This window comes from Ascaphus truei, chromosome 2, assembly GCF_040206685.1.
Source record: "Ascaphus truei isolate aAscTru1 chromosome 2, aAscTru1.hap1, whole genome shotgun sequence".
Taxonomy (NCBI): domain Eukaryota; kingdom Metazoa; phylum Chordata; class Amphibia; order Anura; family Ascaphidae; genus Ascaphus; species Ascaphus truei.
In genome coordinates this window covers 60,748,958-60,775,170 of record NC_134484.1, presented here as the reverse complement: position 1 = coordinate 60,775,170, position 26,213 = coordinate 60,748,958, and the positions used below count along the sequence as shown (strand labels likewise).

General features: G+C 46.0%; 1 protein-coding gene across 2 annotated transcripts in view; it reads right to left on the bottom strand.

Moving 5' to 3' along the window:
- The window catches only part of DPYS (dihydropyrimidinase), a 144,435-nt gene that overhangs the window by 26,681 nt on the left and 91,541 nt on the right, over positions 1 to 26,213 (bottom strand). For both annotated transcript variants that reach the window (XM_075582502.1, XM_075582501.1), the window contains 3 exons: positions 24,154 to 24,310; positions 16,740 to 16,881; positions 15,446 to 15,588 (listed from right to left, as the gene is read on the bottom strand). In XM_075582502.1, coding sequence (XP_075438617.1) covers positions 15,446 to 15,588; positions 16,740 to 16,881; positions 24,154 to 24,310 — 442 coding nt within the window. The remainder of the gene's footprint in view (positions 1 to 15,445; positions 15,589 to 16,739; positions 16,882 to 24,153; positions 24,311 to 26,213) is intronic.

The following is a 26,213-nucleotide window of genomic DNA, read 5'->3' as shown; positions in this document are numbered from 1 at the left end:
GTGTGAGGTCCTAGTTTCTCTATTGCCTGCATGGAACTCCTGTCTAGAGGAGGAGAAGGTTATTAATGTGGAATACCCTGTTCAATGATGCCCACTAAAACCTGTCTTTATGCTGCGGCTGTACACTGATGCATTGTACAATGGCGGAATGCCCTGTTCACTAAACTCTGTGTATGGACTCTAAGCAATTGTTGTGCATAATAAATACCATCAATTTAAAAGTTCCTGGCTTCTCCACTTCTCTACAGCCTTGCCCTGACCCCACTGAGAGAAGACCCTGAGATAAGAGGTAACCACTGAGCTAAGACTCTAATGAGCAGGTCTAAATCTGTCATAGTAAAATCAGAGACACTGTTATTCATGTACACCCTATCTCTACATATCTCTATATCCCAGGTGGGATAGGGGTGTTACAATAAATGAAAACGCAATGCAGCCTGTTCTGCTGATTTAAGCGGCAGAAGAAGATACAGGGTAGTGACATGCAAATGAGATCCCTGTGGGCATGTAACTTTTAGCTTTCTATACACTTTATTACTTGCATACCCTAGAACTTTTGTCTACTTCATTAGTCGGCTTATACTGTGAAGCCTGGGTCAAGGAAGATACAGATTCACCGGATCCACTCAGAGACAGCTGCTTCATCCTTTGGACTTCTCTCTTTTAGTTTGATCGTTGAGTCTACATTGTGAAGCTGGTAGCAGTTACAAATCGGACACAATCGAGTAATGGTAATGTCACTAGGATGCTGAAAACAAATACTTTTGGGGGAATAGAAAAGATTTTTGGTGGTATAAGCGCTCTAGTTCTGGATCAATGTGTATATACACTAGACACCTAACAAGCTCCCATTGAACCCCCAAAAAAACCACAACATATATATAAGCATATTAGTGTCACAGAGGAGTGCAACTGAGCATGACAATATATATTTAAAACCAGAGACAGAACATAAAACACAGACAGAGCTCAGTTTTAGCACATCCAGTGAAACTTATACACGGTACAGTGCCTAAATATATATGTATAAATATCTATTAAGTAAAATGGTCTTTTAGTTTAACATTTTTGGCCAAAATTGTTGTAAGCCCCTGAGCCAACTGCACAGCAGACCACAATTCAGGGGTCCCTAACGCTAATATAAATTCTTAATAACATGTGTGATAACAGGAAGAATGAATTTATATTAGCGTTAGGGACACCTGAATTGTGGTCTGCCGTGCAGTTGGCTCAGGGGCTTACAACAATTTTGGCCAAAAATGTTAAACTAAAAGACCATTTTACTTAATAGATATTTATACATATATATTTAGGCACTGTACCATGCATGAGTTTCACTGGATGTGCTAAAACTGAGCTCTGTCTGTGTTTTATGTTCTGTCTCTGGTTTTAAATATATATTGCCATGCTCAGTTGCACTCCTCTGTGACACTAATATGCTTATATATATATATATATATATATATGTTGTGGTTATTTTGGGGGTTCAATAGGAGCTTGTTAGGTGTCCAGTATACTTTACAATTGTGTTTCAGCTAGTCTTGGCTGACTGGAGGGTGGCAACCTCCTACTTAATTGAAGCTCACCCCCTCCCACATTTAAATGGTTAAGGGCTCACTCCATAGCATCTTCCACACAGGGGAACTTGTTTGCTTGCAGGATGGTTGTGACAACTCTAATACAGAGTGCTGTTCCTGGTAATGTACAGGTTAATAAAGGCTTCAATCAGACTTAGAACTTTGCAACTAATATTGACAGATTTACTATAAATCATTCTTCCTGTTATCACACAGGTTATTAAGAATTTATATTAGCGTTAGGGACCCCTGAATTGTGGTCTGCCGTGCAGTTGGCTCAGGGGCTTACAACAATTTTGGCCAAAAATGTTAAACTAAAAGACCATTTTACTTAATAGATATTTATACATATATACATTGGCGACACACTTAATTGCAGTGCGGCCAGATCCGCAAGCCGGGAGATTTCCCGGCTTGCTAGTGGCCGCCCCTCAGCGTGACGCGCGGTCACGCGTCTTTGGGAGCCTGCGCCCCCTGCACGCGCGTCCAGGGCTCCCTCGGTCCTGCGATGTGGGGGATGGCGGCAGGGGGTTCCGGGGGACCCGGCGGACCCGGCAGCGGTAGGGAGAGCGCCCCGATCGGAGGGCGCTCTTCCGCTGCTTCGGCGCGCGCCCGTCACCCTCGGGCGCGCGCCAGGCTACTGCTGCGGCCAAGAACGGGCAAATGCTCGAATAAACTTGGCCGCAGCAGTATTTAGGCACTGTACCGTGTATGAGTTTCACTGGATGTGCTAAAACTGAGCTCTGTCTGTGTTTTATGTTCTGTCTCTGGTTTTATGTATATACACTAAACATTAGATCACGTATAAGGAGAGACACAGGACACGAGGCTAGAGATATAAGTTGGAGGAGAATTCCCTTGTTTTGTCCCAAGTATGTCCTTTGGTTTTATCATGTAGTTAAATAAATCTTTTTTATTTTTGTATCACCCGGTGAGTTGTTAGTGCTTTTTTCTCGGGTTTGATGTCCAGCCAATCCTCCCCTTCATTTTTAGAGATATGTCAATTGAATAGGTGAGTAAAGTGTCTCAAAAGATAAAGTCAATGGAAAGGGACAATGCTTCCCTGAAGGCATGAGCTAGTGGGCATGCACCCACCCCTCAAGACCTACTGTAATTGGGATAGTCCCTGGCCTAATATAAAAATTAGACACAATGTGTGTATATATATATATATATCTATATATATAGATATATATATAGATATATATATATATATATATATATGTTACAATAAATATATATATGTGTATGTACATGTAGAGGTATCGGTACGTGTTAGCGTATCTTTAATAATCAAAAATGAATAGATGATACCGTTCTGTGGCTAACAAAATGCTTATATTTGTGCGAGCTTTCGAGATAAACTGATCTCTTCTTCCGGCGATGGTGCATTTGATTATAATATATATATATATATATATATATATATATATATATATATATATATATATAGTCAGATAAGGCAGTTGGCACTCCAATAGGTGCTGGTAAGCCACAGGTGCACGTCCCATATAGAGAATGTAGTTATACGTTACCGTTCCAAGGATTGGTAAACAAGAGACAGCACTCAATGTTGAAAATCAAAGTGTATTAGTGAAAGCAAAAATACATCCAGAAAACCTTATGGGTAAATGAGAACCTAGACATTAGCGCTATTGTGTAGTGTATTAGGCTCTCTGTTTCAGTATATCATCCTTTTTAATTAATTTATAATTTTTAATTCAGTATTTTAATATTCATGTAGTTATTATATGTTTTTCATTTATTATTGATTTCATTTTACATATATGGTACTGTAGTTTTGTGATGCTCTAAAGTATATTTATTGTATTAATGTTTTACCTTCCCTTTATTTGTCTTTCTGTAATCATGTGTTTATTTTTATTATGATCAGCTGTGTCTTTAAGACCTATGACCAATGAAATCCGATTATGTGAGTATATATATGTTCTAGTAGCACCATACACGTCATAATTCCCTGCCGAAGTCGGCTTAGACCGACGTAACGCGTAGGACTGACGTCATCACGTTGATCACGTGGTGTTTTGAGATCACCGTGGACACTATCATTTTGGATGTTTACTAAGGTGGTACGGCGGGGTGAATAGATCCATTGGACCCTAAGCATTATCCTGGAAGATCGGGACATCGTTTCCTGCTGGCATTAGTCTACTACTGCTACTTACAATATCTGGCAGTGTTCCATGGGGTTGCAGTGGTAGTGAATATCGGCGGTTGCCTCTCCTCTCTGTCACCCGGCTAACCACACAGTTATACCAAAGATACCTTTATATGAATCGATTCTTTATCCATCTTGTAAGTGTGCACTTCTATCACACATCTATTATATTAAAACAATTTTATTCTATGTCTTGGAGGTTATTGCACTAGGGGGTGCGCTTTTTTCCTTTTTCCATAGTTACCGGGGAGTGATTCTCCTTTGGATTCACCAGCCCCCCTCATCATTTATTCAACTGGCTTTTGATTCCACAATCCTATGAAAAGGATTTTGATGACACTTTATATCTGATATCAAACTGGACTTTGTTCATTTTGTGGTACATATTTGATATTTATTTATCATTAGATTCATTTGTTAGCACTGTTTTCTTTTTCGTGATATATATATATATAGATATATATATATATCTATATAAATATAAAATATTTTGTTATGCTCTATTTTGACCCACTCTCTTTGGCTGTGTGCCATATATCCGTTTTTGCTCACTTTTGGGGGAATAGCTTGGGAACAGTGAGGTTCTAATGGTTTCAAAGGGAAACTGGAGGATGTAGCAAAGGGAGAAGGGAGCATTACTTGACACCGCACACACTTGGCACAAACGTGCTAGTTTATTATTTTTATTCCCTTATCCTGCAGTGTATATTGATTAGTGAAAAAGATCTTTAGATCATGATAATATATGGCCCATAAAGTTGTCACATAGGAGCCTATTCATTTAACTCCATTAAGTGCATATCCTGGCGAAAACTGCCATTTCAAGCAGATTTGCATCTCGCCGTACACCCCAAAGAGGGTGCAGGTCCAAATCGTGCAAAGACAGACATTTTTGAAGCAATTTGGTTTCAGCTATGCAATTCTATGCAGTACAGTATGGATATTTTTGTGCGCATGAAGCAAACTCCCAAAATGTCCTATTTATATGCTATACTATAATATGCGAGATTGCAGATTGCGCAGAAAGTCATGGCCAGAGAGATATGGGCTTTTGCTGGAGGGAGAGGTACGAGCAGGAGGAGAGGGAGGAGAGAGGGAGGAGAGGGGAGAGAGGAAGGAGAGGGGAGAGAGGGAGAGGAGTGAGGGCTGGAGAGGAGAATTTAGGATAGGACCTATTGTTCTTGTACACCTCCAAATTGATTAACCTAAAGTTCTGTAGCCAGGTCCCCCTCTGCCCGTCGCCCCTCCCTCACCTGGCTGGCGATCGCGGGTGCCGCCGAGCCAATGGCGGACCCGTCGGCGCTTGCAGGAGTGAGGTGCAGATGGGAACTGTTGCGGAGGGTGCCTGGGGACGCGAGTGGCCGGTTGTTAGGGCCGCGGGCGTGTCGTTAGGGCTCTCAGCGGCTCCCGTGCAGGGCGCCGCCATCTTGGATAGTTTGGCACATGCGCAGTAGGTTCGGGCGGCCGGGACAGCTGCGCATGCGCGAGCAGCAAGCGCGCGAACCCTAGCCTACCAGGGAAGGCTCTTGGATGGCACTACAAGTCCCATGAGCCTCGGGAGCGGCCCCATGACGCCAGGGAGCCAATAGGGCTGTGGGAGCTCCCTGCTTGCAGGGAATAGATACATTTCACGCGCGCGGGAGACAAGTCAGTCAAGACCGGGAAGAGCTAGGGGAAGGAGGTGAGTGCAGGGGGTCAGTGACCCACTGCATTAGGCCAGTAACCCCCTAGGCCCCAGATAAGTCTTGAACTCCCCAGCTTGTGGTGCTACAGGGACAGGCCGTAGGTTAGGGACCCTGTCACAGTAGTACTAGTGTTAGATAGGGACACAGCGGACGCTGCGTTCTCCGAGAAGGGACTTGGGCTCAAGTCTGTGCCCAAAAAGATAGAGACTATCTCCAGGGTGGGATCGCCCCTGGCGGACACTCGTGCGAGGAAACACCGGATCAGACGGAATCACCAAGCGGCAGATCCTTTTCGAAGTTGCTTGCAGGCCCGAATGCAGGAGCGCTCGGCAGGTACCTTCATAAGTGCACCAACGTATCCTATATATATCTTATAATTACACATAGTGGCAGCGCTGACCACGGGACAAAGGGGTTAGGCTGTGGACACGGTGTGGGGGTACACGGTGGTGGGTAGGTACACTCCTAGTGGAGTGAAAGACACTTGGGACTGAGTTATATTGTGGAGTTACCCTCTAGGGGAAGTATTAGTATTATAAGTGTGTGATTATTCTGCGTTACAGTAAAGTGGTTATATACATTCCTGTGTATGTGGTTATTGTATATGCGGGTCCTGTGTAGGCAACCTTCTACAACCTTAGAACCCTACACAAGTGGAGGCGCTGAAACCGAGAACGGTCCAGAGGATTCACCCCAGGCTCTCACTGGCGGAGGCTCAGGCCTCCTGTGAGCCTGACAGGTATAACGCACCACACCTGGTAACACCTAAGTTTCCACCCACACACACGGTATCTGTGATTGGGATAGAGGGAATACCCGTTACAGTTCTGTAGCAGGTAAATGGCTGTGAACACACCTGAGATACCTGTGAAATATGCAAAGGTACTGTAAATAATTAAAATAATATTGACATATTAAATTAATATATTTTGACTTTTGCTTTGTTTTCATATATCACAGCCGTATTTTGCCTTAGCCATTTCTGATTGCACAGTGCAAAGCGTTTCAATGAATTATTGTCACTTTTAAACACATGTGATGGTGTTAATTTTATAATGTATAGGCAACATTGTAAGTGCTGTGCTCTGGATAAAGATGCAAGGGCTCACTTAAAGAGAGGGCTTGTTGATCTAGAGAGACAATTTACTGCACATTGATCAAAATTTTAGGATAAACTAGGCAAGTACATACTGTATGGTCCTTGACCCACAGCTGTCCAAATAGATAGATCAACTATATTAAACAAACCATTACTCTTGTTTCATGCCTATAGTTCAGATTTCAGGTTAAAAAAATAACAAATTGTACCCTCTGCTAAAGACAATGATTTTCTTCTTGTTTAGCAGTCAGGCTGAATCTATCAGAACCAGCAAGTGAGATAGCCAACAACAAGTCTTCATTAATTAAATGCATACAACATGTTAACCTCTATAGTGCAGAGGCGTGGATAATTGCAAATTCTGCCTCTTGAGTGATTCTGATTTTATTTATCATGGCTCTGAGACCAATGCACTGTTCTGAGTTGGTAAGCTCTTCCCAATTGAAGTTGACTGACAGTAAATGTCTTCCCTGCAATGTTGTTGTAATTGTTCAGGTGCATCTTCAACTTATTTACATGATAAAAATGCTCATCAGGCTATACTACAAAATAAGTTCAGTACAAATTATTTACGTATTTAAACATCTGAATTGAGACAGCTATGGGACAAAACTAGCATGGGCTGCAAGTCAGTTAAATACCCATTGCATATTCATTAGCATATCTTTCAGGTACCTAAGGTGTGCTCCTTTGTGAGCACAGGTGTCTCTCCATATATTATTTGGAGGGAGGTTTGAGGGGACATGAACCCTTCCTTCTCTCACTCTTCTCCTCCAGCAAAATCCATATTTCAGGTTCTGGGGCAAAACAGGTGTTTCAAAATCTGCCAGTGGATTTAATATAAAATTCAATTGTGGATTTCACAAAAACTGCGTGGAATAGATCTGATGGTGGTTTCCCACTTTGAACGGTTTAACTATGTTATAAAATAATAAAGTCCGTCTACATTGTGGAAAAATATTTACCCATTTTTTTCTGTTCACAGATTGGATTGTAGGGTAAAGGTCAAGGAGCACACAGGTCAGTGGGAAATGTCATGTTTCATCCACTTCCATAGTGGTACCCATCCCTGACACCAGGGACAGAAAGTCATGCTCTGGGCTGGTGCAGGGGTATTTGGCACCCTAGGCGAACCTTCAGCCTTGCACCCATGTCTCCCCCAAAAACAAATTTGCCTTGAAATTTTGGAATCTTTTATATGTTGGTTGGACATTTCCCCACCCAAGACAATCCTCTCCCTTTTTGTTCCCCTCATGTTAAAATTCCTTACCTGGCTGTGGAGGTCCTGTCAGGAACTGAAAGGTCTCACTTTCTACCAGGTCACTGAGGTCAGAGTGCTGGGGCATCCTCTGCCACAGATACCACCACTCTCCTCCTCTGCAGTTCATCCTTCCTCCTCTGCTCTGCTCCTGGCCTCCCACGAGTCGTGCTGACACCCTCAACCCCCCAAAATATGCCGCCTAGTGGTTGCACCAGCCCTGCTTCAGAATCAGCTAGTGAGATAGCCAAAAACAAGTCTTCATGAATTAACTGCATACAACATGTCCTCTCCCACCCCTCTCTCTCCACTCTCCCCTTGCTACCTCCTCCCCATCCCTCTCTTTCCCTCCACCTCTCTCCCTTTGCCACCACCTTTTGCTCTCTCTGCCTCCACCCCTATCTGTTTCACCCCACCCCTCCCTCTTCCCCCCCCACCAATTTATATTTCCCCCTTCTCCTCTCTTTCCATCTACTCTATTTCCCCCCTCCACTGCCCTTTCCCCCCTCCACTCCTCTCTGTCCCCACCCCTCTCTCTTCCCCCACTTGACCGCTATATTCTTTGCTTTCCATCATCTCTGCGCATGGCCAGACAGGCAAAGATGCACACTGAACTAACAAGTAGTGGTGGAAGAGAAAGTAACGCCTATATGTGTGGGTGCCATGGTATTTGGAGATGACCAAGCGGTGTCCTAACTTAATTATTTTAATCATTTACAAAGGCGACATTTATCGGAAAAGGTGACTATTACAGAAAAGTAGAAATCTATTACATTTTAATATCAGGCATTTCACATCAAGGCACTAAAATACGGGATAATTATGCGTCCTGTCAGACATTTCAGTGAAAACGGGACAAGTCAATGAAATAAGGGACAGGACGTTTGGCAATCATAGTAATACATCTACTGGGCCAGAGTTCTGGCAACAGCGCGACCCATGACTCAAGATCAGTCTGGCAAGGCCATTTGGTTGTTAATATAATTTAATAAAGCTGTTGTCTTGTTTCCTCACTTAAGTGTTGTCTGTTTATTTCATTCAAAGGAAGGAGGATTTGAGCTCTAGGGCCTAGACAGGTCATTACTCTGCTAGTGTTCCTATTCTGGGTAAGCATTCCAAATGGGCATGTGCAACATTTTCATATGTGCTATTTTCTGCTTTCATACCTTGGTTCTTTATCTCAAAATTCTGTACATAATATCAAGCACTAAATTTTAACTCTGTGTTCAAATTCATTAAATGACACCAAATTGCATGACTTAAATGACTTACATGACTTTTGGTTGGGAGTCAAACAAGTTTCTTTAAGTTGTACTTTTATTAATGTTATTATTATCTTGTATTTGTATGGCACCATCATTTTCTGCAGCGCAGTATGTCATTGTATGACAAAAGAGTACATATATGTTGAGAGAAACTGAGACAATAGGAAGGAGGTTCCTGCCCCAGGAAGTTTACAATGTAGAAGGAGGTGAGTGAAGACACAAGGAATAGTTTGTGTGAGTTTCTTAACAAGGGTTTGGTTGTCAACATCTAGATTCTGAGGGAGACTAAGTGAAAAGTCAGCAGAGTGTTGGATAAGTCTCCTTGAAAAAGTGTCTTTTTAAGGAACCTTTAAAGCTGCAGTTCAGTCTTTTTTTTTTTTTTTTTTTTACATTTATTTTTTTACTTCAATAGTTTCATGTGTGCAATCTCTAATTACCTAAAGAACAGTATAGCTGCAGCTCAATTCGTTTTCCATGTATTGATAGGTCGAAATTTGGTGACATATTAAAAGCTGGCATTTGTTTATAATCTGCTTGACTGGCAGTGGAAGCTCATGAATATTCATGAGCATTCATGCACTGACAAGTGCTAGAGGGAGGGCAGGGCTCACAAAGGGGTGTGCCAGAGCTTGTGACAGGACATGAAGAGGCAGTGCCTTAGCAAATGGCTGTTAAAATAGAATACAAGAAAATTGGTCTTTCAAAGTTGTTTTTTTAAAAACAGAAAATGCTAAAAGTATTTTTTCTTACTACAGAACTGATTTATTAAAAAAACCAAACATGCAGGATATTGACTGAACTGCAGCTTTAAATGTGTGTATGGCAGGAGAGATGTACCGGCACTGTACATAAACCTGATACATTTCCTGGTGTTATGACTTATAACCACACCAATGTCATTTGTAATGTTATTTAAAAAAATTGAGTTTTCTAACCACCTTATTTGATTCAGTTAAACAAGAGGTCGTTTTTTAACGTAAAAGAAAGCCTACAATCCTTTCTCGTCACCAGATCATCCTGAGAAATAAATGTAAACCCCATTCTGGCAGACACCTCTACAGCATTACGCAAATTGTGCCGCTTCTCATAACATGGTTCCAGGTCCTATTTAGAAACCGGCATTATAACAGGAGCATCCCAATTAAACAACACTTAAACATTATACAGCCACTCGTGTTGTACTGTATATGCCATTATGCACCCATGTGGTTTTGCTCTCCACTTGCGATTTGAACAAACGCACTAGGGAGCATAAAACCAACATACGCTTGGGTGTTATCAGTTACCACAGACCAAGCAAAAAATGTGCTTCTCAGATATTTAGCCATTAAAGCCCTCGCATAAAAGGGATGATTGGGACACAGAACATTTAAGGAGGGAAACGTTTTGGATTTTACTCCTCGACACCCGGACACCCGGAGGACGCAATATTATCCCTGTCTGTTATTTAAATGATAAAAATATGTTTTTGCCTTTTCTTTTTGTTGCCTTAAACGTCTCTTATTCTTTTCTATTCCCTGTGGGATTTTTTCCTCCCGGTTGTAATTTTTTTCTTACTGATTTGTTATTTTTATTGCTGTCTTAATCTGTATCCATTATTCTGCGAAGCGGATAAAGGAGAGGGTACAGTTCTCCAGGACAGAACAGATTACTGTCAGGAATCTGTAAGAATCTTATCTGACTCCATTCCATATTGCAGATTGGAGAAAGATCCAACCACTGAATAGTTAGCCGAACTCAAATTGCTGCTTAATCAGGCACTTGACCAGGGTGTATTGAGTAGATGAGAACTCCAGTTTTTTTTCTGGCACTCCCACCATCCCACCATCCCTATCCTTTATCACTTACCCAAAATTCATAAATCACTCACTAATCCACCGGGGCGCCATATCATTTTAGGTATTCACTCTCTCACATCCAAACTTTCTCAATACAGTATAAAGGCATACCCCATATTAACGTACGCAATGGGACCGGAGCATGTATGTAAAGTGAAAATGTACTTAAAGTGAAGCACTACCTTTTTCCCACTTATCGATGCATGTACTGTACTGCAATCGTCATATACTTGCAAAACTGATGGAAATAACGCATGTGTAACAGGCTCTATAGTCTCCCCGCTTGTGCACAGCTTGGGTACAGGTTGTATTTTGTATTTTTTAGTCTTTTCAGATTACACATTCCTGATTTTTAACTATTTATATGTCCTTTTAGACCTCATTGGTCGCTTTCACATTTTAGAGCACCGTCTTACTTTCTCTCGTCACATTGGAGAACTACAATAGTAATAAGATTTTCTCAAGCAGGGGAGTTACTGTACAAAGCCAAGACTAGAGGCTACCTCTTTACAATGGCAGCAGAGGCATTAATCTTACAGTTAGTTTTCAGTGAAAATCAGTATGATTAATAAGTCATTTTTTAGCATTTAAATGTAAATTTCTATGACAAACATTTTCCCTGTTAGATTTCCGTGCTGTACGCATGGCCCTTAAGAGTGCAGCATCGGCAGTTCTTAAAACCGGCCACTATACTGTAGACCATTTACATTTTTGAACTACAGTAGTAGGCTCAGGTTGCTGACACCAGATTTTTGGCACATCCGTATTAGCACAATGTTCAATTCTTTGCTGACTTTGGACTCTTTCAAATTGCCTAATTGGTACTCCGGTAGTGCAATCATTCTAACTCGAAAATATTCTGCAATTGAATCTTGAATTTATGTTTTGCTGACATTTTGTTAACTTAACATGGCACTTTGTTTAAGTGGATTAGCTGTAGGCATTGATACCTTTTTATAAGGCAAGTACAAAATTGTATATAAAACAGTTGTACGTGACCGTTAAAGTATGTGTAAGTACATTTTCAGAAATATCAAGCAATGGGACAGAGCATCTTCTAATGGAGCTGTTGGGTACTTTGTCACTTGAAATGAACCCTTCTATGCAGCAGTTAAGGCGTTTGCCTAGGGCTTTATTCAGTCTGTGGACTTATATACTTACTAAGGTTGAAGGAATACTGTAGCTGCTTTATTAGCAAGTTCTGTTGGGATAAACATTAACTAATAGTGCAGATACAGAAGTTACAACAGCCTGAGTGACTACAGAACCCAATACCATGATGTAATCTTGTATCAACGATAATGCGAGAGATGCATATTGCAGCACTGCTCTTTATACAATCACCCAATGTCACAAACTATCAGATATATGATTAACTTAATGTGGACAGACAGGTGAGCACAGGCATACTATGCTTAACCCCACCAGTTTGCATTCTTGAAGACCTGTGTTACTTGTACCAGGAAAACTAGTGTGAAGAAGGCTGTTTTCCCCTGTACATAACATTTCACTGAACATAATATGAAAGTTATAGATTTGAGTCTTCAAGAGGACTAGCTACATTCAGAGCAATAGAAAAACATGGAATATAATATATTTAGAGCCATATTTATTAAGCAGTGTTACCTCTGTACCACCCCCCCATCCCCCAAAGGGTTACTAGCAGTGTTGTTGTAGGCTATGCCCCACCCTGGGTTGCTACCGGAATCCAAACTTCACTCAGAGGTATAAAAAGGAACAGGGACTGTTCTAGAAGGTTAGGTTCCAGGAGCACATGAGGAGAGGAACCTCAGGGAGAATAGACACCCATTCTTAAAGTTATTAAAGTGATAGTATAAGACCAGTCACCCCTACTTTATTATGTTATAGACAGGGATAGTAACCTTGTTAGTTAGGATCCCTAGAGAAGACTAAGGGAGGCCAGTATAGTTGCTAAGTGAAACGGCATGTGACTGAGGGCCTCAGTAACTAGGATTTTCGGGTGCGGCAGATCAGCTCTACCCGCAAATCTGCATTGACATTCCTCTCAGGCTGAAGTGGAAGTGGCAGTTACCATGAAGGCCAAGGTATACAGGACCCGCTAGAATCTCCAATGGCCCCAGAATTGCCAAAATAATGAGAGATGTCACAGATCAATGAGAAGGGGAGCCCGGGTCTTAGCACTGTAAAGGAGGAAGATATGTACTTCCATTCAAGTGTTAGGCCTCGTTCAAGGTGCTGGCTTCGGAGGGCGGGCGTGCTGACGTGCGTGCTGCTGTGAGCAACAAAGTATTCAATTTGAATACTTGTTGTCAGGGTAGCAACTGCCCTGCCTCCGAAGCCAGGCGTTGCCGCTGACGACAGCTTCAGTAAACGAAAATTTCATTTCTTGGAGCTGAAGCAGCGTCACAGGGACCAAGGCAGCCAATGAAATCATTCTTCAGAATGATTTCATGACTGCAGCTTGGATACTTTACCCTGCCGTCTGTAGCCCCGCCCCCTCCCCAACGCTGAAAAGTCTGCTGGGGGATAATCACATGTCGCCCAGCAAACTCCCAGCACTGCCTCCCGCACGCCCCCCCTCCGAGTCCTCAGCTGCCTCCCTGAACGAGCCCTTAAGAGTGGGCACTGATGGAAGAACCGTGTTCATGTAGGTCTGATATGAAATACAGTGCAACATAGTCACTATTTGGATTAACTGTCCCTGTGTTTGGGGACATGAATAAATGACATTTGTGCTATAAAAGTTCCTAAGGTAAACCCTGCAAAGTAGCCATACATTACACTGATGTAACTTCCCTAGGAATCCGGGCAGGGGAGTTTGCACCTTTTAAAACACCTTTCGGCCCAACTTAGTAAACATAGCCTTTGTAGCCCATTTATGTTAATGGCCTGTAAGGTGCCTTCCATTTTGGACCCTGTACAAAGGCCTTTTGTACTCAATGGAGACCATCCTCACTAAAGTATCCAAAGATCTCCATGAAGCAAAATCACCAGGTCCTTTCTCCCTACGTATCCCACTTGTTCACTCTGCTGCATTCTATACTATTGATCACTCTCTTATCCTTCAAATTCTACACTCTCTTGGTATCGATAACCAAGGTCTATTCTGGGTCTCATCATACCTCTTCCACCACTCATTTTTGTCTCCTGTTAATCTGTCTTTTGGGACCTCTCCTTTTCCTTCTCCACAAACTATCACTTAGTGACCTAATCAACTCCTTTGACTTTAGATATTATCTCTACACAGATGATACACAGATATATCTCTATCCACTCAAATCTCCCGGCTATATCCTCATGGTTGGTGCTCCTCCACCTTTATCTTAATATGTCTAAAACTGAGCTGCTCCTGTTTCCTCCTAAACTTGGACTAGTATCCCCTTCTTCCATCACAGTAAAAGGTACTACCATATATTGTCACCAAAGCATTTTGCCTAGGTGTGACATTTGACTCCTCCCTTTCCACCTCCATTCACAATCATGCCATGGCAAAATGTTGTCGCTTATTGCTCTGTAACATTGCCAATATCCATCCTTTCCTCTGTCAATCTACTACTAAAACTCTAATACAGGGGTGTGCAAAGTTTCTGCGCTGTGCCCCCCTGCCTACCAGCCCCAGCGCTCACGCCCCCCCCCCCTTTCCTGTGAACCAGCGTCAAATGATGCCACAGGTCATGTGACGAGACGTGACCCCCGCAGCGTCATTTGATGCATGTTACCATGGCGACGCATCCAGAAGCTGGCTGAATCCCGGTTAATTGAGGTTGCAGAGGCCTCGCGTGGTCCCCCGGCATATCATTTAAATGCCTCGGGGAAGAGCGCGGGGCCTCTGCAACAAACGCGCCCTCCCAAAAAAATCCCACCCCCCCCCCCCAGTTTGCGCACCTCTGCGTCTAATACATGCCCTTATCCTCTCGTCTGGATTATTGTAGTATTCAGGCCACCCTGCCTCACAACTTTCTCCTTTGCAATATATCCAAATCTGCCGCTATCATAATTTGACTATAACCAAACAGTCCCTGCTCATGTTAAATCCCTCTCCTGGCTTGTCGTTATGTTTCAGATCTCCTTCTTATCTTCAAGGCTCTGCACTCATCTGCCCCACCCTACATACCAGCTTTTATCTCTCGTTATGTCCCTGCTCATCTCCTGTTCTCTGCTCACAACTGCTCATTACAGCTGCGGCTAAGCTTAATCTAAAGCTTAACCGCGTTTTTTTTCACCTTTTATTTTTTCCGCCAAATTTGGCTGCTCGCCAGCCGCATCTCATGGCCGCGCGGCCGTTTCTCCAATCAGAGCCTAATGGCGCTGAACAATAGAAGCGCCTGCGGCGCCGGAAAAAAAACAAAAGCACAGGGTTTTAAATTACCCGCGGTGGCGGCCGCTTTAGATTAAGTTTAGCCGCAGCTGTAAGCTTAGTGAATCTGGGCCTACTTACTGTATGGCAATGACCATTCCCATCCGACTATCACTATTTAATATGAAGGTAATAAAAGGTTGATTTGTCTTACAAAATATGCTTAAAATAAAAAGAACATATGTAGCATCATACAGTACTGTACCTTGTTGCTTCTGGATCCCAAATAACAATGTCAGCATCAGAGCCTTTGGCGATTTTTCCCTTTCGTGGATACATGTTAAAAATTCTTGCTGCATTAGAGCTTGTGACAGCCACAAATCGGTTTTCATCCATTTTACCACTGTGCTGTGAAGATGAGAAGGAAAAGTATTAAACAGGCAACACTATGGTCACAATATTATCAGACATGTGAACCAGTTTGCTAAATGATTTATTATGAAGGGCACAATAGAGACATCTTCATTTGCCAAAAAGAAAAATTAGACCAATATGACATCCTGTTCTTAGTTTCTTCTAATTGTATGTCAAGTCCAATATATCAAAAAGGACATAGATTAAACAAATATGAAAAGTTTAAAATATTGCTTTTGAATATCTTGTAATCTAATTAGCAGAAGATTTTATAGTGCTGACCTTACAACGTTTGTCCTATTTTACAGATTTTGCCAATAATTTTTAATATCCGCCAAGGACAGAACATTGAACTCTTCCTAAAAAATTATTAAGGAACATAAACTTAAAAAATAAAGAATCTTAATTTATAAGTGTAACCTAAACACCCGGTGTCCGCAGAACAATTCCCACCCAAATGTGAGGTAGCGCTACCCCCTGTGAAGTGGTGGTGCCTGGTGGGTACCTTCCTGGTCAATAGCCTAAGCAGGGAATGCTTGGTAATGGTGTTGGTTCCTGTCCCACGCAGCGAGACCTCCAACACAATTCCCCTCACACCTTATCCAGGAAGCGGTCTGCGGTGAAGTCTCCAGCCGGAGGGTTCCACCTCTCTGCTGCCACGTGCAGCTCCTGTTCCCTCCCTACCTCCAAAGGATTCTAGGACTCGTAGTCCCATTACAGTCCATGCGAAGCCATTCCAAGATGGCCGCCGCTCTCCCGACACTGTGCATATGCGCCTTGCCACAAAATGGCCGCCCGACAAACTCCTTGGTTGCGTGGTGCTCTACCGACCAGACGAGTAGCGGAGCAGTTACCTCTCACCGTAATTATTTTAAAAACAGGACGATAGCTCCTAACCCACTATATATATGCATTTAATTACTGAGGTGTGTAGAGAAGCTTCTGGCTTCCAACCCTTACAGTGGAGTACTAACTTCTAGGCAGTGCCATCTATTGAGGAGCTTGCTAATAATATTACTACTGTACTTGTATGGTATTATATTTTAACGTACTCAGTTAAATTAAACCAGCACTGCAATACAATAAAGACAAAACGGCTTTTTCAAGCACAATTACTAAACTATTAAAGGTAATAGTCTTCTTACCACTCCCTTTTCCCAAACAACTGACATTCGGTCCTCCACACCGTTTACTCCATTTGGGATCTTGGTAAAATCATCTTTTCCAAGTGCCTTCTGGCAGATGTTAAAAGTACAGTTGTCAGTTCCTGTCACACTCAGATCATCACTATAAAAAGGAAGAAAGGGAAAACAGGGCCAGGATAAGTTTTGGTACTGATACAGCTCACACTACTGTACATCATCATCATTATTCTACCTGTATTATGAGATGCACTATGGGGCTGGTGGAGTAACTGGACTCTGAATCTACCTCCCCTGAAAAGGGTTTTTTGAATTCCCAGCAAAGGATTTTGAAGGCTACAAATTAAAAACAGTTTTTCTCGAAACATAGACTCTCAGCAAAAGTTGTGCTCCAGCCATGATTTGTTTTGTAAAGTATTTTGAATGTAACATCTATGGGGAAAAGCTGCAACTTCCAAACCCTTTTTGAAAGGAAAGTAGAATCTCAACAAGTCTTAGTTGGCTCCCCAGCCATTTTCAGCTTATTTACAAGGCTCTCCTAGGCAATTACATTTAAATAGTAGCCTTCCATTCCCATCAGCTACACCGGTCTAAGGGCTCTATGCATAAAGCGCCGAAAAGGCTTTTTTCGCCATTTTCTCGGCAAAATAGCCTTTCCGATTCAGTAAGCGCCGAAAAGTGGCAAAAATCGGCAATTTTTTCCCCCGGAAAAAACTTTTTGGCATGTGGGTGCCGATAAGCCACTTTTCGGCACTTTTCGCCACCTTTTGAAATCGGCTGAATTCTAGTAGCCCCGATCAGCTTTTCGCTGGTGATCGGCACTCTAGAATTGAGATTTTTACGCCAATCCAGCCCGCCAACTAATGTTGGCAAGTTGGAGGTGGAGAAACATCGGCAAGGGCGACACTTAGAAAAAATCAGGCCTTTTTCCTGGCTGGGATTGATGCCGGGGGTCTCCGGATCTGATACTCATTAATACCAACACCGGAGCCCCCCGGCATGCATCCGAGGCAGGAAAAATGCATTTAAAGCCCACTTCATTACCTTAGCGGCTAACCGCTGAGGCAATGAAGGGGTTAACCAGCCGTGCCAGGTTTATTGTGGGCAGCGGGGATGGGTGAAGGGGGTATTTGGCCCTTGGTGGGTGTTTAGGGCTTGCGGGGGGCTTTAACCCCTTCATGACCTTAGCGGTTCATACCGCTACGGTCATGAAGGGATTAAGCCGCTCTACCCACCCGCAAGCCCTAAACAACCACCGTTGGGGCTCAACCAGTTCTCAGAACTCTCCCCCTGCTCACCTGCTCACCACTCCCCTCCCCCTGCTTAACCGGCTCTCAGAACTCTCCCCACTGCTCAACCTGCTCTCAGTGCTTCCCTCCCCCTCCTCAACCTGCTCTCAGCACTCCCCTCCCCCTGCTCAACCTGCTCTCAGCGCTCCCCTCGCTCAACTAGCTCTCAGCACTCTCCCCCCTGCTCAACCGGCTCTCAGAACTCTCCCCTTGCTCAACAAATTCTCTCCCCCCCCCCCTCAGCGCAACTAACTTTTCCTTTTGCTTGGCAAAAGTTTCGTTCCATTCAATAAATGGGACTAAATCGTTCTCCAGCACTGGGGGCGACTTCACAGAATATTGAGTAAGGGTCTTTGTTTATAAATGATATGACAGAGAACTGACAGGAATGGAAACCAATGTGAATTCAGTGAGTAAAATTAAGGATCCATCAGTCAGACATGATCAATTTATTTTCAAAGAAGTTATCTAAATATGTATACGTAACCTGCAGAAACAGAAACAGATAGCACATACAGGAGGGTCCCGGGTATACTGCGGGTTCCGTTCCAGAGGCCCGCCGTATAGTTAAAATCGCCGTAAAGCGGATCCGGCGATTTTCAGTGCTGCGCATGCGCAAACCGGTATTTTCGCCGTTCTGCGCATGTGCGATCTATACGTGCGCGCGCAACCTGCGGTCTGCGCGCGCAACCTGCGCTCTGCGCATGTGCGCCGGGCGCACTCACCCATTCTGCGCATGCGCGATTTCAGATTCCACATGGCGGCCCCCTTCTCGATGCCGCCGTATCAGCGGATCGCCGGAAAGCGGAGCGCCGAGAAGCGGGGCCCTGCTGTATCAGATCTTGGTTATGTACTTGAAAGTACTGTAACATTGTGCAGGGCTGTGTATTCTGGAGAAATATAGTCTCAAACCATTGTATGCCTGTCTGTCTGTCCTGTGTCTCCCTGTCCCTAGGGGCAATCACATTGGACCTTTGGCCCGTCACTCCGCCTCAGGCCAATGAGATGGCTCCCTTGGCCTGCCCACCCCGCATACCTCTCATTGGCCTGAGGTGGAGTGACGGGCCAAAGGGCAGGCACACACACACACACACACACACACACACACACACACACACACACACACACACACACACACACACACACACACACACACACACACACTCTCACTCTCTCTCCCCCCCTCTGTCCCCTCCCCCATCACGTGCGCCGCCCTGCACCGGCTCCCGGACGGAGGGGAAGCGCGGCGCGGCCCTCCTGCCACAGCCGCCAACTTCAGGCTCCTCCCCCCTCGCTCTCAACCAGCTCCCGGACGGAGGGGAAGCGCGGCACGGCCCTCCTAACCCAGCCGCCAACGCTCACTTACCTCCCCGGCGCTCCCTTAGCTCCCCGGCGCTCCCTTACCTCCCCAGCGCTCCCTTACCTCCCCGGCGCTACCACCCCGGCCGCTGGGGGGCCAAGCAGCCTCCTCGGATCTGCACCAGTCCCACTCTCCACCACCTCTCACTCCCGTCGTGTGTGTGTGTGTGGAGAGGGACATTTTACTCCTGCCAACAATTTGTGTCTCACTTTCACCCCTACCCCTGCCCTTCACCCCTCCCTACCCCTGCCCTTCACCCCCCCTACCCCTGCCCTTCACCCCACCTACCCCTGCCCTTCACCCCCCCACCCCTGCCCTTCACCCCCTCCCTACCCCTGTCCTTCACCCCCCCACCCCTGCCCTTCACCCCCCCTACCCCTGCCCTTCACCCCCCCTACCCCTGCCCTTCATTCCCCCCCCTACCCCTGCCCTTCACCCCCTACCCCTGCCCTTCACCCCCCCTACCCCTGGCCTTCACCCCCCTGGCCTTCACCCCCCATGCCCTACCCCTGCCCTTCACCCCCCACCCCCTACCCCTACCCTTCACCACCTACCCCTGCCCTTCACCCCCCACCCCTACCCTTCACCCCCCACCCCCTACTCCTGCCCTTCACCCCCTGCCCTTCACCCCCCAACCCCTACCCCTGCCCTTCGCCCCCCACCCCCTACCCTTCACCCCCCACCCACTGCCCTTCACCCCCACCACCTCTGCCCTTCACCCCCGTACCCCTGCCCTTCACCCCCCCTACCCCTGCCCTTCACCCCCTACCCCTGCCCTTCGCCCCCCACCCCCCCAACCACTGCCCTTCACCCCCCACCACCTCTGCCCTTCACCCCCGTACCCCTGCCCTTCACCCCCCCTACCCCTGCCCTTCACCCCCTACCCCTGCCCTTCGCCCCCCACCCCCTGCCCTTCATCCTCCCACCCCCTCTGCCCTTCACCCCCCCTACCCCTGCCCTTCACCCCCCCTACCCCTGCCCTTCACCCCCCCTACCCCTGCCCTTCACCCCCCCCTACCCCTGCCCTTCACCCCTCCTACCCCTGGCCTTCACCCCCCCTACCCCTGCCCTTCACCCCCCCTACCTCTGCCCTTCACCCCCCCCTACCCCTGCCCTTCACCCCCTGGCCTTCACCCCCACGCCCTACCCCTTCCCTTCATCCCCCACCCCTACCCCTACCCTTCACCACCTACCCCTGCCCTTCACCCCCCACCCCTACCCTTCACCCCCCACCCCCTACTCCTGCCCTTCACCCCCTGCCCTTCACCCCCTGCCCTTCACCCCCAACCCCTACCCCTGCCCTTTGCCCCCCACCCCCTACCCCTGCCCTTCGCCCCCCACCCCCTACCCCTGCCCTTCGCCCCCCACCCCCTGCCCTTTGCCCCCCACCCCCTATCTCTGCCCTTCGCCCCCTACCCCTGCCCTTTGCCCCCCACGCCCTGCCCTTTACCCCCACCCCCTGCCCTTTACCCCCACCCCCTGCCCTTTGCCCCCCACCCCCTGCCCTTTGCCCCCCACCCCCTGCCCTTTGCCCCCCACCCCCTGCCCTTCGCCCCCCACCCCTGCCCTTCGCCCCCCACCCCCTGCCCTTTGCCCCCTCCCCCTGCCCTTCACCCCCACCCCCTGCCCTTTGCCCCCCAACCCCTCCCCGCCCTTCACCCCCACCCCCTCCCCGCCCTTCACCCCCCGCACCCACCCCGCCCTTCACGCACCCCCCCTTCCCACCCTGCCCTTCACGCACCCCGCCCCTGAAATCCCGGGCAACGCCGGGTATATCAGCTAGTAGAGAATATAAATGTAAACGACAATTGGTGATATGCCAAAAGGAATGTGTTTTTACGATACTATAAATTGTACAATATAAAGAAATAATACAGATATACTGTAGCAAACAATTGCATCAGACAATGATACAGGTGTAGTGACCCATATAGTGTAACCACAAATGGTATCAAATCAACACACTAAGTGGGATGGGCACAAACAGAAAAACAGCAAAATGGGGGAGGGAGATGAGGTAAGGAAAACGAGGGGGGGGGGATCGGGAAAAAAACAGGGGGAAAATGGTTGTTACTTTCTCCCTTATCTCCTTGCATACAATCCTTCCACTGCAGCTAGGGATTCTGGGAAATGACATGCAAATGAGCACACCGGGTGTCACTTTTTGCTTCTGATCCATGCGTTAAATCAGCGTTTCCCAAATGGTGGGTCGCGACCCGGCACCGGGTCACGGAAGCAAAATTGCCGTGTCGCAGCGAGGTTGGCCGCGCGGCGTCCCCCCCTCCCTCCCTTCTTGCGGCGTACCCCCCTCCCTCCCTCCTTGCGGCGTCCCCCCCTCCCTCCTTGCGGCGTCCCCCTCTCCCTCCCTCCTTGCAGCGTCCCCCCCTGCCTCCTTGCGGCATGCCCCTCTTCCTTGCGGCGGCCCGAGGTGAGGTGCGGGACAGTGCTGAAGTGGTGCAGGCTGCTATCGCTGGGGTGTCAACGGTGATTCGCTGACTCTGGCTCCTACTGCAGCCCGCATCATGATGTTGCCGCCCATGACATGCTCCACCCCCCACAGGACACGATGCCCGGCGTGATAGGAGGTAGGAAGTGGTAGCGGGGGCGCACCTGTGCCTCCGTTCCTGGCGCTCTCTTCCCCTCGGTCCCCTTGGTGCGGGTGCAGGAGATGGGCGCGGGGGTGGGCAGTGGTGGCTGCACGGTCGCTGGCGGGCAGGGGGAGGCGGGGAGCCTCCTGCTCGGATCGCAGGCCTTTCCTCTCTTCCCCCCCCCCCCCCCACTCACATCCGTCGCTGCCTCTGTATGTGTGTGTATATGGGAGTGTGTTTGTGTGTATAGGGGAGTGTGTGTGTGTGTGTATAGGGGAGAGAAAGTGTGTGTATCTGTGTGTGTGTACACTGGCGACACACTTTATTCGAGCTCGGCTAGTCCCACGAATTCGGGTATACCCGGGTGTATTGAGGTTTGTGACTGTTTTCTGCCCGAGTGCATTGAGGTATTTTCCAAGCAGGGATTGAAGCATTTTATTCCCGCTGGCTGCAATACTGCACAGTATATATATATATACTGCATTACAATTCTTGAATTTATGCCATCTGGTAGACACGCGAAGCATTGCAGCCTATTAAATCCTAATCATTATCATTTAACAGATCAGCCTCCCGTCAGCCAGGCATGAACCCAGGCTGGGAAGGCAAACGCAACGGGGCTTGTCAGAGGTGAGGAGCGGCGCATTCCAGGTATCTGCCAGGTACATACTGGGTATTTGCTCGAATAAAGTGTGTCGGTGCAGTATCTGTGTGGGTGTGTCAGTGGGTGTGTGTATAGGGGTGTGTGTGTGTATCTGTGTGAGTGTGTGTATAGGGGTGTCTGTGTGTGTGTGTGTGTGTGTGTCTATAGGGGAGAGTGTGTGTGTGTGTGTGTGTGTGTGGGTGTGTGTGTGTATCAGTGGGAGTGTGTGTGTGTGTGTGTGTGTGTAGGGGAGCGAGTGTGTGTGTAAGTGTGTCTATAGGGGAGTGTGTGTGTGTAGGGGAGAGAGAGAGTGTGCTGTGTGGTGTGGGTGTGTGTGTAGGGGAGAGAGAGAGTGTGTGTGTGTGTGTGTGTGTCTATCTGTGTGTATCAGTGTGTGTATCTGTGTGTGTGTGCGTAGGGGAGTGTGTGTGTGTAAAGGGGAGAGAGAGAGAAAATGTGTGTTTGTGTATGTATATATAGGGGAGTGTATCAGTGGCTGTGTGTGTATGGGGGAGAGAGTGTGTATGTATCTTTGTGTGTGTGTGTGTGTGTGTGTATCTGTATCTGTGTGTGTGCATGTATCTGTATGTATCTGTGTGTGTGTATGGGGAGAGAGTTTGTGTATGTATCTTTGTGTGTTTGTGTGTGTGTGTGTGTGTGTGTGTATCTGTGTGTGTGTGTGTGTATGTATCTGTGTGTATGTATCTTTGTGTGTGTGTGTGTTTCAGACACAGCCACTGTGTGTATCAGTTGCTGTGTGTGTGTCTGTGCAGGCCAGCAGTGGCTGTGTCTGTGTTGGTCTGTCTTTGTGTGAGTGTCTGTACTGTAGGTCAGTGACTGTGTGTGTCTGTGCAGGTCAGAGAGAGAATGAGGGGGGGGTGGGGGAAGAGAGAGAATAGAGGGGATTGGGAGAATATACAGAGGCGGCACATTTTATTTGAGTGCGGCTAGTTCCGCAAGCCGGGGGATGCCCCGGCTTGCTAGCCGCACTCCCTCGGCGTGCTGCGCGTCACCGATGCGCGGTCACGCGTCATCGGGTGCCTGCGCCCCCTGCACGCGCGTCCAGGGCTCCCCGAGGGAGCCCTGGTGTCCCGCGATGTGGGGGACGGCGGTGGGGGGTTCCGGGGGACCCGGCGGACCCGGAGAGGGGAGTAGGAAAGCCCCGATCGGAGGGTGCTCCTCCGTGGCTTCGGCGCGCGCCCGGCACACTCCGGCGCGCGCCCGGTTACTGTCGCGGCCGAGACCGGGCAAATGCTCGAATAAACTCGGCCGCGTCAGTATGGAATTGGTATAGACATTCATAACGGTTTTATTTTACCTATAGGCAATAAAATTTTTAGTGGGTCACGAAGGAGAAGTTCAAAAATAACCGGGTCACAGAAAAAAAAGTTTGGGAAACGCTGCGTTAAATGTAGGAATCCTACTTACAGTACATGTCATGCGAATGCACGAAGGAAATGGAGCAATATGTCAATGCAAACTTCTCTTTCTCTAAATCGCCTTGCAACGCATTACAATATCTTACAAACAATCTTACTTAGCCAGTAGGTTCATGAGATATTCTGGGGTGGATGGATCTGGACGCAGTGGAGGTCCCATCACATGTGCTGCAGCATGACTCCACTCCTGGTGCCAATAGTTTGTCCCATCTGTACCAAGGCCTGCAGCAATTGGTTCCCCAAATACTATTTTGCCTAGAAAATATGAAATAAAACTGCTAACATCATTTGTATTTAAGATGGGTCAGTGTCTTTTGTCACCTTTTCTAAATATTAAAATGAAATGTAAAAAGAAATGTCAGAACTTACTCCCATGGCGACAGAAAACTAATAGTGTATGATGTTTAATGCTGAAAATGCATCTTTGCTGCAAGCATGCTATAAATCTTGAACTGACAACTTCCCCAAGAGAATGTTGCATTTGCAGTTAATGAACACTTTCTTAAACACAAGAGACCAAAGCCATATCAGTGCACGCTGTATAAAATATGGAAAATTAAAACTTTCTATTCATAGTCCTTAGATGAGACTGCTCATTTACATTTTTTTTTTAAAGGTGATAGATCTGCAATAATTAGAACATTTTCTCAACACAAAATAAATATTGGCTTTCAAAGTGATGTCTCCTCCTCTCATGAGCATTAAAATAATGGTGATATCGGTACATCATTGTCATAATTGCTTTATGCATTTTCAGCATCTTCTCTGAGAAATATAGAACATGATGGCAAACCAATTGGACCATTGATTATACACCTGCCCGACTCTGGCGTTCTGCTCAAGAATGTCTTCTGTCTACCCCATTTGTACCTAAAGGCCTCTCCCACTCGTCTCACTCACTGCCCTACACCTTTGGAATGCCCTTCCCTTCAATATCCTACTAGCACCTTCTCTCCACTTTTAAGGCCCATCTTAAAACACACCTCTTTAATAACGCATATGGGTACTGTAGCTCTGTTTGGCTGTTACTATACATCTCATGTGCATTGACCTTGGGTCCTTGCAGAAGCACTTATGAGAACACATTCCTTCTGTCTCTGGAGATTCTCCCAACTTAGATGGTAAGCTCCTCGGGGCAGGGACTCCTTTTCCTAATGTTACTTTTATGTCTTAAAGCACTTGTTCCCATTATTTGTTATATTATTATGTCACGTGTATTACTGATGTGAAGCGCTATGCATACAGTATGGATGGTGCTATATAAATAAAGATATACATACTGTACATACATACAGTACATTACTGTCCTTTTCCATATTTAAGATACTACTGTGTCTGTCTCAAGTCATTTTAAATTCCTTTACTGTATCACCTACCCCATCTCTACAGAGAGACTGTACCTTTTCAGTAATAAAGCAATTCCTTGTGTTCTCCAGAAGTCTACCACCCTTCTGCATCATAACCTTTTTTATTCTTCCTTTATCTATGATTTGGAACGTTTTCATCATATCTCCCCTCTTTCTCCAGTCTCCTATCATATGCATATAGATCAGTTAGTTTCCTTGGTAAGTTTTATCATGCAAATACCATTTTTAGCTGCTCTTCTTTGTGCAATCTTTATTCTGTTAATCCCCTTTTTAAAATGTAACCGTCAAAACTGAACACAGTAATCTGTGAGGTTTTACCCGCCAGATGTTGGGATAAGGATTGGTAATTTTCTTAATGAATTAGATTACACATGTAATTGCAACTCTGCAAAATAAAAATGTTCTTCATAACATGTTATTTTGTAATTTATACTAACATTGCATATTTTAAGACACGTTTGTAAGAGCTATACCTCTCTCTGTAATCAAAAGTAAAAGTAAAAACACTCTGTCCACTGGAGGGGACATCATAAAACTTTACTGTTAAAGAACTCATTCAAATGATATACAATTAATTTTGTTAGACTGGAAAAGCCAGAAGGAAGAGAGAGGTAAGTCTTACGCCAAGCCCGGAATAGTGCTATCTTTGACAAAACTGGAAGTCTCCAAAAAGGAACTTCACAGTCTCGCTGAGGAGCTGGACAATTCTAAAAAAACTATTGTCAATCTTAATATAGATCTCAAAGTCTCTCAGAAGGAGCTTCAGACCCTCAACCTAGAGATGGAAGTCT